The 15,488-nt window shown below is 44.6% G+C and overlaps 1 protein-coding gene across 1 annotated transcript; it reads left to right on the top strand.

Moving 5' to 3' along the window:
* Positions 1 to 378: 378 nt before the first annotated feature.
* Positions 379 to 14,909, top strand: LOC116326055 (SLIT and NTRK-like protein 3). Its single transcript, XM_039603080.1, has 7 exons — positions 379 to 504; positions 3,170 to 3,450; positions 3,646 to 3,897; positions 4,135 to 4,250; positions 4,517 to 5,440; positions 6,626 to 6,845; positions 12,322 to 14,909. The coding sequence occupies exons 2-7, from the start codon at positions 3,235 to 3,237 to the stop codon at positions 13,450 to 13,452; spliced, it is 2,859 nt and encodes a 952-aa protein (XP_039459014.1). The 5' UTR covers positions 379 to 504; positions 3,170 to 3,234; the 3' UTR covers positions 13,453 to 14,909.
* The last annotated feature ends 579 nt before the right edge of the window (positions 14,910 to 15,488 follow it).

Below are 15,488 nucleotides of genomic sequence, written 5' to 3'. Positions count from 1 at the left end.
TATTACGCCCAGGTTACAACTCCGCGCATTGCACGCCTGTTCAGCAGACCAGTGCCGCAGCTCCCACGGGCTGCACTGTGGAGAAGCGGACCTGCATCCTAAAGCCAATCGTTTTTTTCCTCTTTCTCTCTCTCTCTCTAGCTCTCTCTCTCTCTCCCGGTTTTTATCCTCCACCTCATTGCAGTCTTATCACGTCTTCCCCCCCCCCGCTCTGGTCCCCCCTCCCTCCCCATCCGCCTCAGCCGCTACAGGAGAGGAGAGAGGGAGCGAGAGAGAGAGAGGGAGAAGAGTGCGGCTGAATGTGAACGACATGTCGACAGTCAGCCTCTAAAGTGTTTTCTCGGTCGTTCTCTAATTCTTTGGCGGCGGACTGAGTGAGTATTACCCGCATCCCTGCTCTGCTAAGCGTCGCTGTGTGGATCAGAGAGGCTGGTGAGGAGAGACAGACAATGAGGAATGCAATTGGATTGCGTTGCTCTGCCAAGGATTTTCATACATAGCCTGGTAAATGTCTTAATAGGTTCTGTTAATGACTAGGCTGTTTAATTGGTCATGCCTTAATTCTTCTAACTATTACAATTTGTGTGCCGTAATGTTAGGGGCTAATTGATTTTCTTGAAAGGCTGTGAGCTATCCAGGCTCATATCCCCATACATTTGATCAGTGATGCTGCTGCTTGCCTGATAGTGCGGGTCTGTGCTGGGAGCAGGGGCCCATGTAAAAGCCTGTGTGAAGCTTGGTGAGTGTGTATACTGACGGACAGAGAGGACAGAGAGATAGAGACTGGAATTATGTGACATGAATAATATGGTGAAGAATAAGCAGTGACTGTCATCTCTGGTTCGCTTGCGTCAGTGTGCAGGTCTGGAGGAGAGGGGAGAGTGAGGAGAAAAAAAAACTCAGAGAGACTAAAGAAAGACAGGGAGGGAAGCCACACCTGTGACAGGCCGGTTTTCAGATGGACATGAAGACAGAAGGACAGAGACAGACGCACACAGAAGCACAGGCAGAGTTCTGGGCTGCCACCAGTCAGTGCTTAAGTCCTTTCGTTTCTTGTTACCATAATGATGCAGAGCTATGCCGACTGCTGACTAGTCCACTCGGCTGATTGGAGAAAGAGGCTTGACTGTGTTTCTTCTCATTAAGGAGAGATGCCCATCCACTAAAGCAGACTCCAACAGGATGGATCCCAGTGGTCTATCTGGACTCTGTATTGATCTCCTCTATACAGGGGGGCCACGGTCCAAGTAATAAACAATACATATCTAGACTGAAGACCCAGTGGGACTCTGAATGGGCAGTATTTTGTATTGTTTTCCAATTTGTCCAAAACTGTTGAGCATGTAAGCCTGTTTTCTGCTGTGAAACACAGATGCTCCGAACACGTTAATACACTGATGACTGTTTTTCACTTCTCCTTATGCTTTCTTCCTTTAAAATCGTGAGGTTTTCCAACAAGTATTGCAGCATTACACTGGTTTGTTATGAAAGCTCACACTCATCTACACGTGTCTAGCTACCTGTTTCTGTACTTGGCAGGCTATAAAAGCCTACTTTTTGGATATGGTTTGACCTTTCTCACATTGTGTGCAACACACACGCATGAAACTTGGCTCCAGCACAGTTTCTCTGTGAGGCGGGCGTACATTGTGTGCAGGGCGAGAGGAGGGCTTTGATGTAATCAATATCAGATTTCAGCTGTTTCACTGTGAGCTCTCATCCTGAGTGGCAGCCTTGACTGACTTCTTGCTGCTTATGCAATCCCACTCTTCTCTCCCACCTCACCCATTTCCTCTTCCTTTGTACCTACCCTCCGCACATTACTCCTCCTTTATACGTCTGCCTCTCCTTTACTCCTTTCCTTCCCCTTGTTCCCATTTTTCCTCGTCCTCCTCCTCCTCCTCTTCTCATTTCTACCTCTCCCTTCATCTTTCCCCCGTCATAATCATCTCCGTGATTGCTCTTCCTCTCCCGGGCGGTGATGTTTTCACTCCTGCCTCCTTGTCTAACTCGCTGATGCTAGATTATTGCTGTATGATTACAGCTACCATACCATCATGATCATTATTGCATTTCGCATGGCAGTGTTCAACACTGTATGAGCAGATCGAGATGCTTTATCCAATTTAGATCTCATTAAGACTCGAGAGGAAATATCCCCGTGCAGCACTCACAATCTCAGCTGTTTTTCGCTTTTCTTGTCTTTGTTGTTGTGCCAGGAGTTCTGCAACTCATTCTCTTGTTATTACCGTGCCGCTCTCATCATCGTCACGACCATCATCACTATCGCCGTCAGTTCACGTTCCTGCCTGTCGTCGCACTGATTCACACCACCCCCACCTTTTGAAATTTTTTTGAAGAGTTTTGATTTTGCAGCAAAGCTTTTCACTCCACTGTCATTATCACAATAATGATTATGACAGGACTCGATGGCTGTTGATAACCCAACATATTTTTCTGATTGATAATATGGGGTATTTTGTGCCTCATACTTCTGTTCTCTTGATTGCCATTCATCTTATTAAATGGAGCAGTTCATTAGACAGAAGCATTATGAGTCTGATTTGCATTCACCCATATTCATATTGCATACATTAAAACAACACATGCGTGACATTTCGGCTTCACCCGGCATTTGAAAACACCGATGAATACATTCATCACAAGCTTTACCCACCCCCTGCCCCAGCACTTGTTCAGAAAGCCACTCAGAAAAAGGATAAAACGTGATTCACAGGTGAACGAGCCCACGTGCGTGCCTTTGTTTTGCATTTTCAATGTCAACATTTGAATTTTTAATTCAAAAGAGACATTGTAGCAGCTGAGAGATTCTTCAGCCTGTTGTTTTGAAATCAATTTGTCCTGGTCTTGTAAACCCTCTAAGCCTTGTTTTCCTGTTACGAATACAAGCACATGCATACATGGTTCACGGCTATCATGCCATACTGTGGCCTTCCTATACGGCTTCATTCCACTGTAATGCTGTTCCGTCCCCATGACACTACAGTCTGTGTGATTTAACATTTATTTTCTGACTGCTTTAGTATGCCTCTGATGTATCATCCATCTGATTCATCCTGAACTGACTTTTGCTGCTGCCTCCCTGGCTGTTTGCCCTCTTTTAACAATGCGTTTGTGTGATTGTGTGTGCGTTTGCCTCAACGTGCAGTGCGGTGAAGGCCTGATGCCGGGCTGTAGCCGCAGGCTGTTGAGCTGAGAGGGAGAAGCAGGAGGATGCAGTGGGTCACTCTGGCGGTGGCCCTGGGGTGTGCGCGTCTCTCCCAGGCGTCGCACACCCCCACCCCTACCCCCACCTCCACACACACCCCTCTCGTGGACAACTCCGAGGAAGAAGTGGACGAGCCGTGCTTCGAGCCGTGCACGTGCGAGGTCAAAGAAGGTGTGCTGCACGTGCACTGCGATGGGCGGGGCTTCACAAATGCCAGCCAGGTATGGCTTTCTACTTCATTTGTCTGGCCACGCATGTGGAGCTGCACTTCACTTTACTGCGCTGTCACTTATCTTATTAAAGCGCCATATCTCCCAGTCTAATATCCTGCCTCTAATGTGGCTTAGGGCTGTTTCTAACTGCTAAATTTATGTAATTAATAAGATAACTAATCAGACCTCTAATTAATCATTCAGGTGTCACAGTCATGGGTCCGCCCTTTCAAACTCAACCTCCAGAGGAACTCTCTAAGGCGTCTCTATAGCAACGGGTTTCAGCACCTTGGCAACGCAGTGTCGATAAACCTTGGCAACAATGCTCTCCAGGACATCCGAGTGGGAGCCTTCCATGGGCTCGCCAAACTGAGACGTCTGTACCTCCACGAGAACAAGCTGGAGGTTTTCAGAAATGACACCTTCGCCGGCTTAGAGGCTCTGGAATACCTCCAGGTAGTCCCGAGGAGTTAATCCATGTTGATTATCCACTATTGACTTAATTATTGACAAATTTGTCCAGGATTACTATAGATAGCTGTGACAGAAATAGTCAATGGCTAGCAGGTGGCCTGTGTGAAAGGATCTCCTCAACATCTCTGTGCATTTTTGCAAATGGAGAGCTCTCAGTTGAGTTTACTTTCCAATTCGAGCAATTACTCATTCGTCACATCTTTTCTTTCCTACCTGCAGGCCGACTACAACGTGATCAAACGAATTGACAGCGGTGCTCTGAGGTTCCTCTACAAGCTCCGTGTTCTCATCCTGAATGACAACCTCATCCCTAACTTGCCTCCTCATCTGTTCAGGTTGGATTCTGATTATTTTACTGCAGAGCTTTTAAATTAGGACTGATCCAGGACTGATCTGTAGAAATATCAGTGTCGGACACAATTAGTCACGCTGTACTGCTGAATTAATGTTCCTGTGGCATACTATTTCACATCATAAGAGATGGATTAATCATCAGATAAAATGCTGGCTCCTCTGTGATGGAATGTGTGAATTTTATTTTACTATAACAGTGTCCTTTCATGTGAACTAGCAAACTATTTCCCTCCTCCTCCTGTACCAGATCCGTGTCTCTGACTCATCTGGACCTGCGGGGAAACCGTCTGAAGAGCCTGGCATATGCTGGGACGCTGGAGTACGTTGGCCGCTCCCTGATGGAGATACAGCTGGAGGAGAATCCCTGGAACTGCGGCTGCGAGGCAGTGCAGTTACAGCAGTGGCTGGGTCAGATTCCCTACACAGCGGTAGTCGGGGATGTTACATGCGAGTATCCCTTCCACCTTCACGGTAAAGACCTGAGGGAAATCCCCCGCAAAGAACTGTGTGCCGACCTGCCAGATAAAGAGCTGCAAGCAGTGGGGAGTGGTCCATCAGCAGGATCACAACCCCAACATTTGCCCCCTAACTCTAAACACCAACCTGGGCGAGTCAGACCAACTAAACCCTCCTCTATGGTGCACGGCTCCCGCCAGAACACACATACTTCCTCCACTTCGTCATCCTCTTCCTCTGCAGAGCGTAAAGACAGGGAGAGGCACCCAAGGCCGACTAAAAGGCCTCGACCCTCCAGAACATCCCCCACGCCGCGCAGTCTGATGCCCAACCAGAATCCCCCGGTGGCTGGTTACCAAACACGGCCCCCTATTCCCATCATCTGTCCCCTGGGCTGCACTTGCAACCTGCACATAACTGACCTGGGTCTCACCGTCAACTGCAAAGAGAATGGCTTCCTCAATGTGTCCCAGCTCACACCTCGGCCTCTCAATGGCCGCAAGCTCTACCTGAGTGGAAATTTAATACAGAGGATCTACCGCACAGACTTCTGGAATTTCTCCAGCCTCGACATGCTTCACCTGGGGAACAACCGCATCTCGTACCTTCAGGAGGGCGCCTTTTCCAGCCTGACGAGCCTGAGGAGCCTCTACCTGAACGGAAACAATCTGGAGAGGCTGAGTCCCCACATGTTTCTAGGATTGCAGAATCTAAGGTAAGAACCTTTTGGATCAGTCACACCATTTACTTCTATTCACTTCAGACATACATATTAATTAAAACCTCATCAGCTTAGGTATTTAGAGATTTGTTTATAAGTATGTGGAAATTAATTTCACTGTAATACTGGAATGGCACGGAGCAGAACATTTTGATTACCATTATGCCGGAGTTTGATTGAAATGAAAGGTGCCCATTCTCTTCCAGAAGTGTCATTTGTTAGTCACGCTGCCTGATGCCATGCTTCAGTTTGGGTGTGAGTGACAACGTGAAAATTAATGGGTTTTTGTTGTATTTGCATACAGAGGTGTCGATAAGGCGGTGAGACATTTGGAGTTTTTGCCAGGATTTTTTTTTGAAGAAGAAAAGCTTAAAATAAAAACACGCTGTCAGAGTGATGCATATTTGTGTCATCATCAGAATAAGACAGTTCCTTGGTTAATAACCTATATCCAAAGTCAGTCATTAAACAGTGACGAAGACAGCAGAGCAGACCGCAAAGACTTCTTTTAGCCTTTTGGCTTTCAGCTCCACTATTTTATATTTAAAGACAAGGTTCAGGAAAAAAAATCTCCATAGCCATTTATTTGACTATTAATCAATAATAAAAATCCTCTCTGGACTTTTCAAAATGTCTACCTCTTAACCTCTCGTTAGCCTTTGTTAGCGACTTAATGGTGAGAGAGCTGTACAAGTCATTTAAACCACATCCGTCACTTATTCTAGCAATTGCACTACTGGATGACTAGCATGCACAGAGAATTCTCCAGCTGTACTTTGCAAATATTTCTGTTATTTAAAAAAAAGAGCCCTTTTAATTTGATCTAACAAGATAATCTGATACGCAAAGGCCAGTGTTAGTAGTCATCAGTGCAAAATTACACAATTTTATTTGATAGTGATCAGTTTATGGCTGCGAACAGGGAATGAGAAGATGAAATCCAATTTCTGGTGTGACTTTGTGACATGAATATTCATTGATGTGTTTGCCATGCACGGCCGCGGCATATACTTGGAAGTTAAATGTATGAAAAGGCATCAAAAGGAATGACTAATTTATGCAGAAAGGAAAATGACCTTAGTGCATCACAAAATCACGAGATACAGCTTAGATACAACATACCGATAGTCTCTTTGCTTGTAAAGTCTGTGACACTGCCATCTTCTCTCCTGTTTTTAGGTACCTTTATTTTGAGTACAATGAGATCCGTGAAGTCGATCCCGGCACTTTCGACTCCATGCCATCCCTCCAGTTATTGTTCCTTAATGCCAACCTGCTGCGGAGTCTCCCTCTTGGTGTATTCTCCAGAGTCAACCTAGCTCGGCTAAACCTTAGAAACAATCACCTGCTCCAGCTTCCAATGGAGGGTGTGCTTGAACACCTCACCGGACTGGTACAGGTTAGTGTAACTTACTACATTACTAACCGTATTTACTGAATGGCTGTGGCGGTGTGGATGCAGGTGGATGCTTGAGAACACAATTCTGGTCTGCTAACCTCTGTGTGTGCAAATGAGTCAGATACCTGGCATGAGGCTTTCAGCTAATTTAGGCCAAATAACATGCATTTTGTTGAGTGACAGTTGCCGGGTGGAAAAATAGAGATTATTGAATTGGATCACCCCCGTTGATTTGCTACACAAAAATGTGCATAATTATACAGAGCGTATTTATTTCAAATGTCAGCCGATGAGATTAAAAGAACTAATAGATTGCCAAGACACATTATATTATCACAGCTTGATGAAATAAACAAAACAACCTGAAATCTTGGATCAAGCCATGGCCACGTTTAAAAACTTCTGGCAGCCCCTGGTCTCCTGGCCTCTGGCACAGCTGCAGTTTTCTCTGTCATCTGTAGCGTCTGTTGTTTTGTGGGCTCTGCTGTGGCTTGTGGGACTACGGTTGCGCCTCAGGTATTCTAATTGGAAAATTGCAATTGACTTCATTTGCATAAGTGGTCTTAATAAATCAGGAGCTAAACTGGAGAAAGCTGAACCTCTCAAGTTTTTGTGAATGCTTGTAATTAAAGTACCTTTCAGTAAATAGACTGTATAAACTGCTGTTATGTGGTAAATCCAGCTTTTTGTGAGAGCTTACCTCGCACATTTGACTGCAGCTTTATGTGACTGGTTGCTATACACAGCGCACCAATAAGGACAGAAAGCGAGGTGTTACATTTTTTTTTTTCATTTTTTATCCTGCCTCCTCTCACTTCAGCAAATTTAGTGTACCAGGCTTTTCTTAGACAGCCCGAGTAGAATGAGGTAAGGTGGGTGTAGATTAGCCCGAATGTCATTGTGAATTTCCATTTTTCTTTGCTCCATGCAAAATTCCTGATCCTAGGTAGTGTGGGTGAGACTGGCAGTTCAGAGGCTGTTTCTAAATCTTTGCTCGGGGAAGGGACGACAGTAGTTCACGGAGCTGGAGGAGCCATGTAAAAGTGTATTATGGGTTTTTCTTTTGCACTGTTATACACCTCTGATGTCCAAGAGCATTAAAGCATTGACCAAATGGAAGCACACAGTGGGCTGTATTCATAAAGCTCAGCGGTACCACCATTGTAGTCCCTCAAATCTGTGCCACAGTAATTGAATACATTCATTTACCAGGGTTGTTATTACTCTGACAAAGCCACATTAAGGCTGCCCATAGACCACGTAAAATAATGTGACAATGATATCACCTGTTGACTTACTGCTGGCCTGTTTGAAGCTCGGGATGAGGGATTTCTGGGCGCTGGCGTGTGCTTTTGGAGCCAGAGTTTGCACAGAAAAAAAAAAAATCAAAGGGTAACGCAGATGGAAACGGGGTTTAGCTCGCAGCTGCAGTAAAAAGCAGTCCATTTTGTTAATCATAAAACAGCAGCATGTATAGCTTAGAGTCATTGTCACCATCAAGAGCAGGATTATACAGTTACACCCACTTATATACACTGATATGAAAATACCCTGCTGATGTCAGTGTAATTAAAAAAAACAATATTAGCGTGACACCAAGGAGAAAAATTAAAATCTCTCTGGTGTTTATGATTTCTTAACTAGAAAACGAATAGCAGCTCAACAGCAGATGAACCTTAAACCAAAGAAACTCGAGTTAGGTGACTCAGTATCTGAGTGGATGCCAGAAACGATATATGTACAGTTCAGAAACACATATGTCGCTCTCAGTAAATGCAAAGAACGTGTTGTGCAGCAGAGCAGTGCTTCCCTGTCATTGCCAGCTGTAATGGAGAAACTTGCCCATGGCCATGTTTCACTTATATAAACACAAACAGCAAGTCTGTCTCTGTCCGACGATAACAGCTGTAAAATGGCCATTTGGTGCTTTTACACTTTGGTTCTGTGTGGATTACAGAAACAAGATGTGAAGTGTTAGAGAGATTTAGAGGTGGTGGTAGGTGGATTTGCTTATCTTTGGACAGAGCTATGCTAGCTGCTTCCAGCCCTGTTCTAGCTGTAACTTCATATTTAGAGGGTTTTTTCCGCTACAGATGTAAATATAGAATCTTCTCAACACAATAACAAGCAGTCAGAAGGTTTATGAAGCTGAAAACAAGTTAGATTTTCTTGCAATACAAACCAGCATTTCAACTGAAATTGCACAACAAAGGCGTTTTTTTCTTTTTTGAATAAAAGTGAAAGTATCTGTAATCATTTTAAACGGTGCTCTGAAAAGATGTGTTTTCTGTTTCAGCACAAAAGACATCTTTGGTCTCATTGACTGGCTAAGTACTCTGATTTAGCATTAAATGCCAACTCATGCAGGTGCGCTGTGAGGTGAAATTTCTTATAGAACAAAGGCGGGATTGTCCTATTATTATGATAAGAGTAATGTCGTGTTAATAGCCACTCAAATTAAATTATGTGTAGGTAGATAAACACATAGGTTGGTAATTGATGCAGAGCTATTAATGCTACTTAATGCAGTAAAAAGTTAAATGCTCTTTGTTGCAGAGTTTTCAAAAGAAACAAACTGAATTCCATTATAATTCTTTTTAAACACAGAAGCTGTGACTGTGCACTTGAAACTGTTTTTTTTTGTCTATAATGTGTTCACATATGGAGATATAATAAATGGCCATAACTATCTTTAGCAGCTGTGACAAGTAAATTCTTCTTCTAGGGTGTACAGTCTGTTTGGAAGAGCTGATAGAACCGCTTCCATCGCTGGGTGCTCTCTCTCATTTTATGTAATTTTTTTCTCAGACCCTCATGTCCACGTAATAACAGTTTGCAGCACATTTCAAAATCAAGATATCTCATACAGCTGCATTAAAAGACAGTGTTTATTTTCCCTCCGAATAAAAGATCAAGGGCTTCTTTCCAGGCTCGCCATGTTGCGCTGATGTTCAGCAATCACACGGAGGCAGAGATGCCAATTTCTTCACCGACAGTAGCCTCAGTGGACCAGAAACTCTTGCTCTTTGCTCTGTGCTATTACTACCACTTTCTCTCCAGCTACATGAAACACAAACAGCTGGATAGAGAAAGTTCATGCCCCTTCTCGAGGGGTTGTTCAAGTCACTCGGGAAAATATAGGAAATCGCTATCTGAGGTAGAAGTCTACGAAAGGGAGCACGAGTACACCATGAAAGTAAATTACAACACTTCAAAAAATAGAATAAAATCAAAATCTGTGTGAGTACATTCAATACCACAATCTGATGAAATATAGAAGTGTAAGTGGAGGGCATCTATAAGTTAGTGCTTTGGCGTAATTCTTTGGCTTTCTATGCATAGCATCTCACACTCTAGCACTGTAGCCGTAAAGAGAGATTTTGAATATACATGTTTTTCAGAATAAACACAATTTTGCATATGCTGCAGATTCTTCTTCAGTCTTTTCGTGTTCGCTCTGTGTGTGTGTTTTTCAAAAGACAATGAAACCCATTCATCAGTATGGAAAAGGCTTGGCAAGCTGAAGCTCAGGGGCGTCTCGTCACCAGAGACTACAGCTGAATCCCTGCGCCAGATCTTCCAAAACCTGCTTGTATTGACTCTATTTCTGTGAACTAACTGGAGCAATTCTAATGACTGACAGGATGTTTGGGTAAAGTGATCAATTAGAAGGCACATGGCTCACTAAGAACGTTCTGAATTTCTCCCCTGATGTGAATTTTTTTATAGCTCTCAAATAAAGTTTGGACGATTATTGCCTGATCTTTGCTCTCTGTCATAATGATAAAAACCCACAAGAGCAAATATGCTCTTCTGCGGTTAAAGCAGGGCCGTTTCAGTCCTTTATTTAAGTCAGGCTGAATATATTTTCTGACAAAAGAGGGTTTCCAATATATCATCGCAGGCTGGATTAAAGCAATGAATGCTGGTTTGGTTAGCGTGCCACTTTTTATTGTCAATTTAGTGTACGTGACTTACTCCAAGCCTTTGTGTTCACAGAACGTGCATAATGGTATCATGCGCTCATATTTTCCCCGCACCTGCCGGGCTAACTGAGGGTCTATAATTTCCTGTCACAACACAAGCTGTGATTGACAAGTTGACAGCAAATCGCACACTAGGTGACCAGGCGTATAAATTGTAAACAGTGTTGGATGTGTTGGACAGATGCTTTGAAAAGAGAAGGGGATAAAGCCTTTGGGATTTGCGTGAAAGAAAACAATAAAATGCTTCAAGAATTTCCACCAGATGTAAGACTGTCATTATGAAAGTTATGAAACAGCAAAAACAAACTGACACTTTGGTCATGCAGTGTTTCTTTAAAATGTCACTTTGCTCATTCGCGCTGCATTAGAGGCTAGATGCGTCACAGTAATGCAGTGGATGCTTTTCAGTGGACTTTTAATATGAGTGAGTGAAAACTGCAGCATAGTTTCTCTTCGCCTTCCAGTTGCAATTACGCTATTATGAAAGCCACACAAAAAGCCCACAGTGGGCTAACTTCAATAAAGTGAAGGAGCATCCGGTTGTTCAGTGTGAGGCATGGGGAGGTAGCTGTATCATGGCTCCCACAACAGCAATGCTGAATCATCTCGGAACGCATCCATCTATTCCTGCAAGCCAGGGAGATAGCCTAACCGAATTAGCATGACAACATTTGTGCGAGCTCCTTGGAAGTGTGACAGAGAGAATATCAGCTTTCATTGCCAATGTCATTGCTAAAGATATGGAACAGATGAGTTCTGTAGACAATACAACGTGATGTAAGTGATTCCCTTCGTGCATAATCTGCTTTAGGCTTTTCAGAGCGCGGCAAAGTGAATATTTGAGTTTGTTTTAAGGCGCACAATCAATAGCTGGCAATGAGAAAATGGATTTGCACGCATACCTATTGGATTATAGTACAGGGGAGAGTTGCATCACATCCTGTTAAAAACGAAGTGCTGTGATACTCTTGCACGCTCGTCACAGAAAAGCTGCTGGTGAGTTTTATGAATAAGCACTTATATAGAAACTCTGAGCGGTGTCTATTCAAAACTTTAATTTTCCTATAACCTGCTATAGCACATGGTTTTTCTATGAGAGCCCTCGCTGCTGGGACAAGTTGAATATTGAGGATATATCCAGCCTGGGCACCATCATCTGGTAAACGCAAGCACTTTAATATTTTGATGACCCTATAATGAGAGTATTTACATAATCTGTGCATTCATCACATGCATATTTTAAAAATAATTTGGAGCTACTGGTCAGTGTGGAGAGCCATTATATCAGTTCTGAAAAACTCATTTTCCAAACCTTATTACTTGGAAAGGGTTAGAGATATCATTTTTCTGGTTGTCATCTAAATAGGAGTCGGAGCCATCGGCCCATTCTTCAGCACAAAGTCAGAGAAATTATCTACTGCACGGCAGACCAGTAATTACACTATTACTACACAATGACAACACACTGTATTTTTAATGTATTTCTCCAGGTGGACCTGCAGCAGAACCCATGGGAGTGCAACTGTGAAGCTGCTCCACTGAAGCGTTGGCTGGAGGGGCTCAGCGCTGTGGTTGTGATGGGAGAGGTGGTGTGCCATTCCCCGGATAAGACCAAAGGTGTAGACCTGCGATCTCTCTCCATGGAGCTGCTCTGCCCTGAGCTGGAGCCTCAAGAGGACCAGGAGCAGGAGGAGCAGACGGCCACCTCCACGGCCGCAGACAGAGGCGTATCGGTTGACAACCCCGGCTCAGGCGTCGGTCCCCTTCCGGGGAAGGATTCAATCCCTCTGTCGGTTTTAGTGCTCAGTCTGCTTGTGCTGTTTGTCTCTGCTTTTTTTGCGGCTGCGGCACTAATCGCCTACGCCCTGAGGAGGAGAGACAAGCTGCCGTTCCGCCGCCAGGGAGAGGTGGATTTGGCCGGCATCCAGATGGAGTGCGGGATCTTCACTGAGCAGACGCACCATCATCATCATCACCACGGCCTCCCAGAGACGCCGCCTCTACCTCCGCCTGAGCACAACCACGTCTACGACACCATTCTGCCCCCAGAGGCCGCCGCTAAAGGCCCTAACCCTGTGGCGGCATCGCACATGTGTAGCAACCCCATCTACAAAGATGAGCAGGACGTAGCGGTGAAACAGCGGCCGCAGCAGCAGCAGCAACAGACGTTTGCAGCTTCGAAAGAGTGCGAGGGGGGTTACTGCTCTGCAGCAGAGAAGGAGAGGGAGTGGGCTCTGGAGGTGTCCTCGTCACCCATCAACACTGTTACAGGAGCCATGGGACCACTCGCTGGCCTCCACGGGAACGGCATCCTGTGCCCCACAGTAATCGACAGCCAGGGCCCCACTCCTAAAGTGGAGCTGGTGGACTGTCTCTTCAGACTCCCAACCCCCGAGTTCAGAGATTTGCCAGATAGGTATGTGAGGCCCCCGCCCCGCTACCCCCACCCCCAAGACTCCAAACAGGACACGAGACCCGACCAAACGCTCGTGGTCACCACCACCACGAGCTCCACTCCAGGTGGTAGCAGTCAGAGCGAGCAGGGAGCTGGAGAGCAGAGAGCCAGACTGAGGACCACACCAGACTACATGGAGGTGCTAGACCGCTCTTACCAGTTTTAACGCGCCTCCTCTTTCTCCCCCTCCTCATCCTCCTCCTCCTCTTCCTGCTACCCATCTTCTCTTGTCTCTTCATCATCTCCCTCTCTGGTGGTGAATCATCCAGTAACAATGACTTCTGTACAGAGGTTGGCTTTGAGAGGAGCCTGTGGGGGAGCGGGACTACACTACACGCTATGTTTATTCCTGGATAACGAGCTGAGGTCACTTTTTGTATTTTCCCCACTACTGGCATATAGGTTGGTTTTTTGGCAAGGAGTAGCTGATCACAGATCTCTGCCTGGAGGCAAAACTTCAGCTGCAGCTACTACAGTATCTTTTTCTTTTTTTTTTAAAGTACTGAGGCTCGGCTTTTCTACTCGGCGCCACAATTAGCAGGAGACGGCATGGTGGTGGTGGTAGTGGGCGTTGATGCTCATAATATTGCTCTCAAAAGACCTGCGTGGAGGTGAAACACACCAGCTCTTCAAAGCATCATCAAACACAGAGTCGTGAACTGTGACAGCCTCGAAGTTTGGAGCGAGCTGGGTGGACACGTTAGGATGGAGACCAGACAGAGAACAGCAAGAAGAAGAGAAGTAACTGAAAACAGCCAAGTGCCTTAGCAATGAACAGCCAGCAGTGTGGTCAATGCTTATTTTTCTATGAATACAGATCTATTTATCTAAACAAAGAGGTTTGACTACCAATGGATGGGACGCTGATGGACGACTGAGACTAATCAAAAACCCGCCGAGTAATTGCATTCCCCTGGATGAGCCAAAAATAATAATATACCCAGTCAATATTGGAGTTGTTTGTATGCAGTTCTGTTCATTTTCATCATCTCATCCAGTTAACTTAATTTGCTTAACCGGTTGATTTTTTTTACAGGGCTATGATGATGGACATATCCAGGAATAGTCGTTTGGTGTGTGAAATTATAAAAAGGTTCTGGTTTTATGGAAAAAAAAGGATACAGATTTTTTTTCTTTGGTTTGTTTGACTGAAAGACAAAACACAGGAAATTACAGAAGGACATTAAGGCAATGGATGCATCTTGGATTTCTTAATCAGCCAGACTTAATGGGGCCACGAGGACCTCTGCTGCACATTTTCATTTTCATCGGACACAGGCACAGAGGTTATTGTATTGATTTTTAAGTATTTCTCAGAGGAAAATTGAATGGCAAAAAAAGATCAATGGACAAAAAAAACAGGACGTAAAAAAGGCATTTTTTGTCTAAAAAAGAAAAAAAAACAAAAGAGACAGACACTTCTATCAACTATCGATTATTATCTTTTACAGAGGTACCTTTTTATGCTTTCATCTCTTACCAATAGTAGAGGCAGTTGTGAATATATTTATTCTTAGTTTTCGCGTGTTGAAGCTCTCCTGTAAGGGATCATGTTATATTAATGTATAGGATGGTTCTGCATCTGGTTCAGCCTTCTTACCGCCGACCCACGAAATACAATAAAGGGTGCTACATAAAAAAAGCTACTGTGTAACCGCTTCACACATACATACACTTGCCCTGACCCCCATAAATGCACACTCACTCTCCCCGTTGCTTTAATAGTGTATGAAAGAGACGGCTTGAGGTATGCTAAGCCTCTAAGCTTGTCCATGCAGCGTGTTGCGGAGATCAGATGAGAGTTGAGCAAAGCTGGCTGCCTGCAGGGTTCCTCACACACTAAAGGGTGGAGATAGAAGCTAATAGTGTGAAATCTACCACATTAATGGTGTAAAATAAATACAAGTCTATTGGGTGAAATAAGGACATAACTGGGGGCCCTGTGGCCAAGGTCGTGAATTGCTCCATCTCTTTCCGGCTAGTGTTTCTTTCATAATGATCTTCCCTCTCTCTTCTGCTTTCATCTTTCCATCTGATTTGCTCCTTTCTCCCCTTTTCCTCTGCTCTTTATTCCTCTGCTCTCCTCCTCACCTTTTCCTTTTGTTCTTTCTTCTCTCCTCTATTTCCCCTTCCTTCTCATTGCTCTGGCTGTCAGCTCAGCCTCGCAGGACGGACACGGAGAGGTGCTGTTCAATATGCTGC

Source organism: Oreochromis aureus, linkage group 19 (assembly GCF_013358895.1).
Source record: "Oreochromis aureus strain Israel breed Guangdong linkage group 19, ZZ_aureus, whole genome shotgun sequence".
Lineage (NCBI taxonomy): Eukaryota > Metazoa > Chordata > Actinopteri > Cichliformes > Cichlidae > Oreochromis > Oreochromis aureus.
Note: the sequence above shows the minus strand (reverse complement) of the source record. Positions and strands in the feature narration are given on the sequence as shown.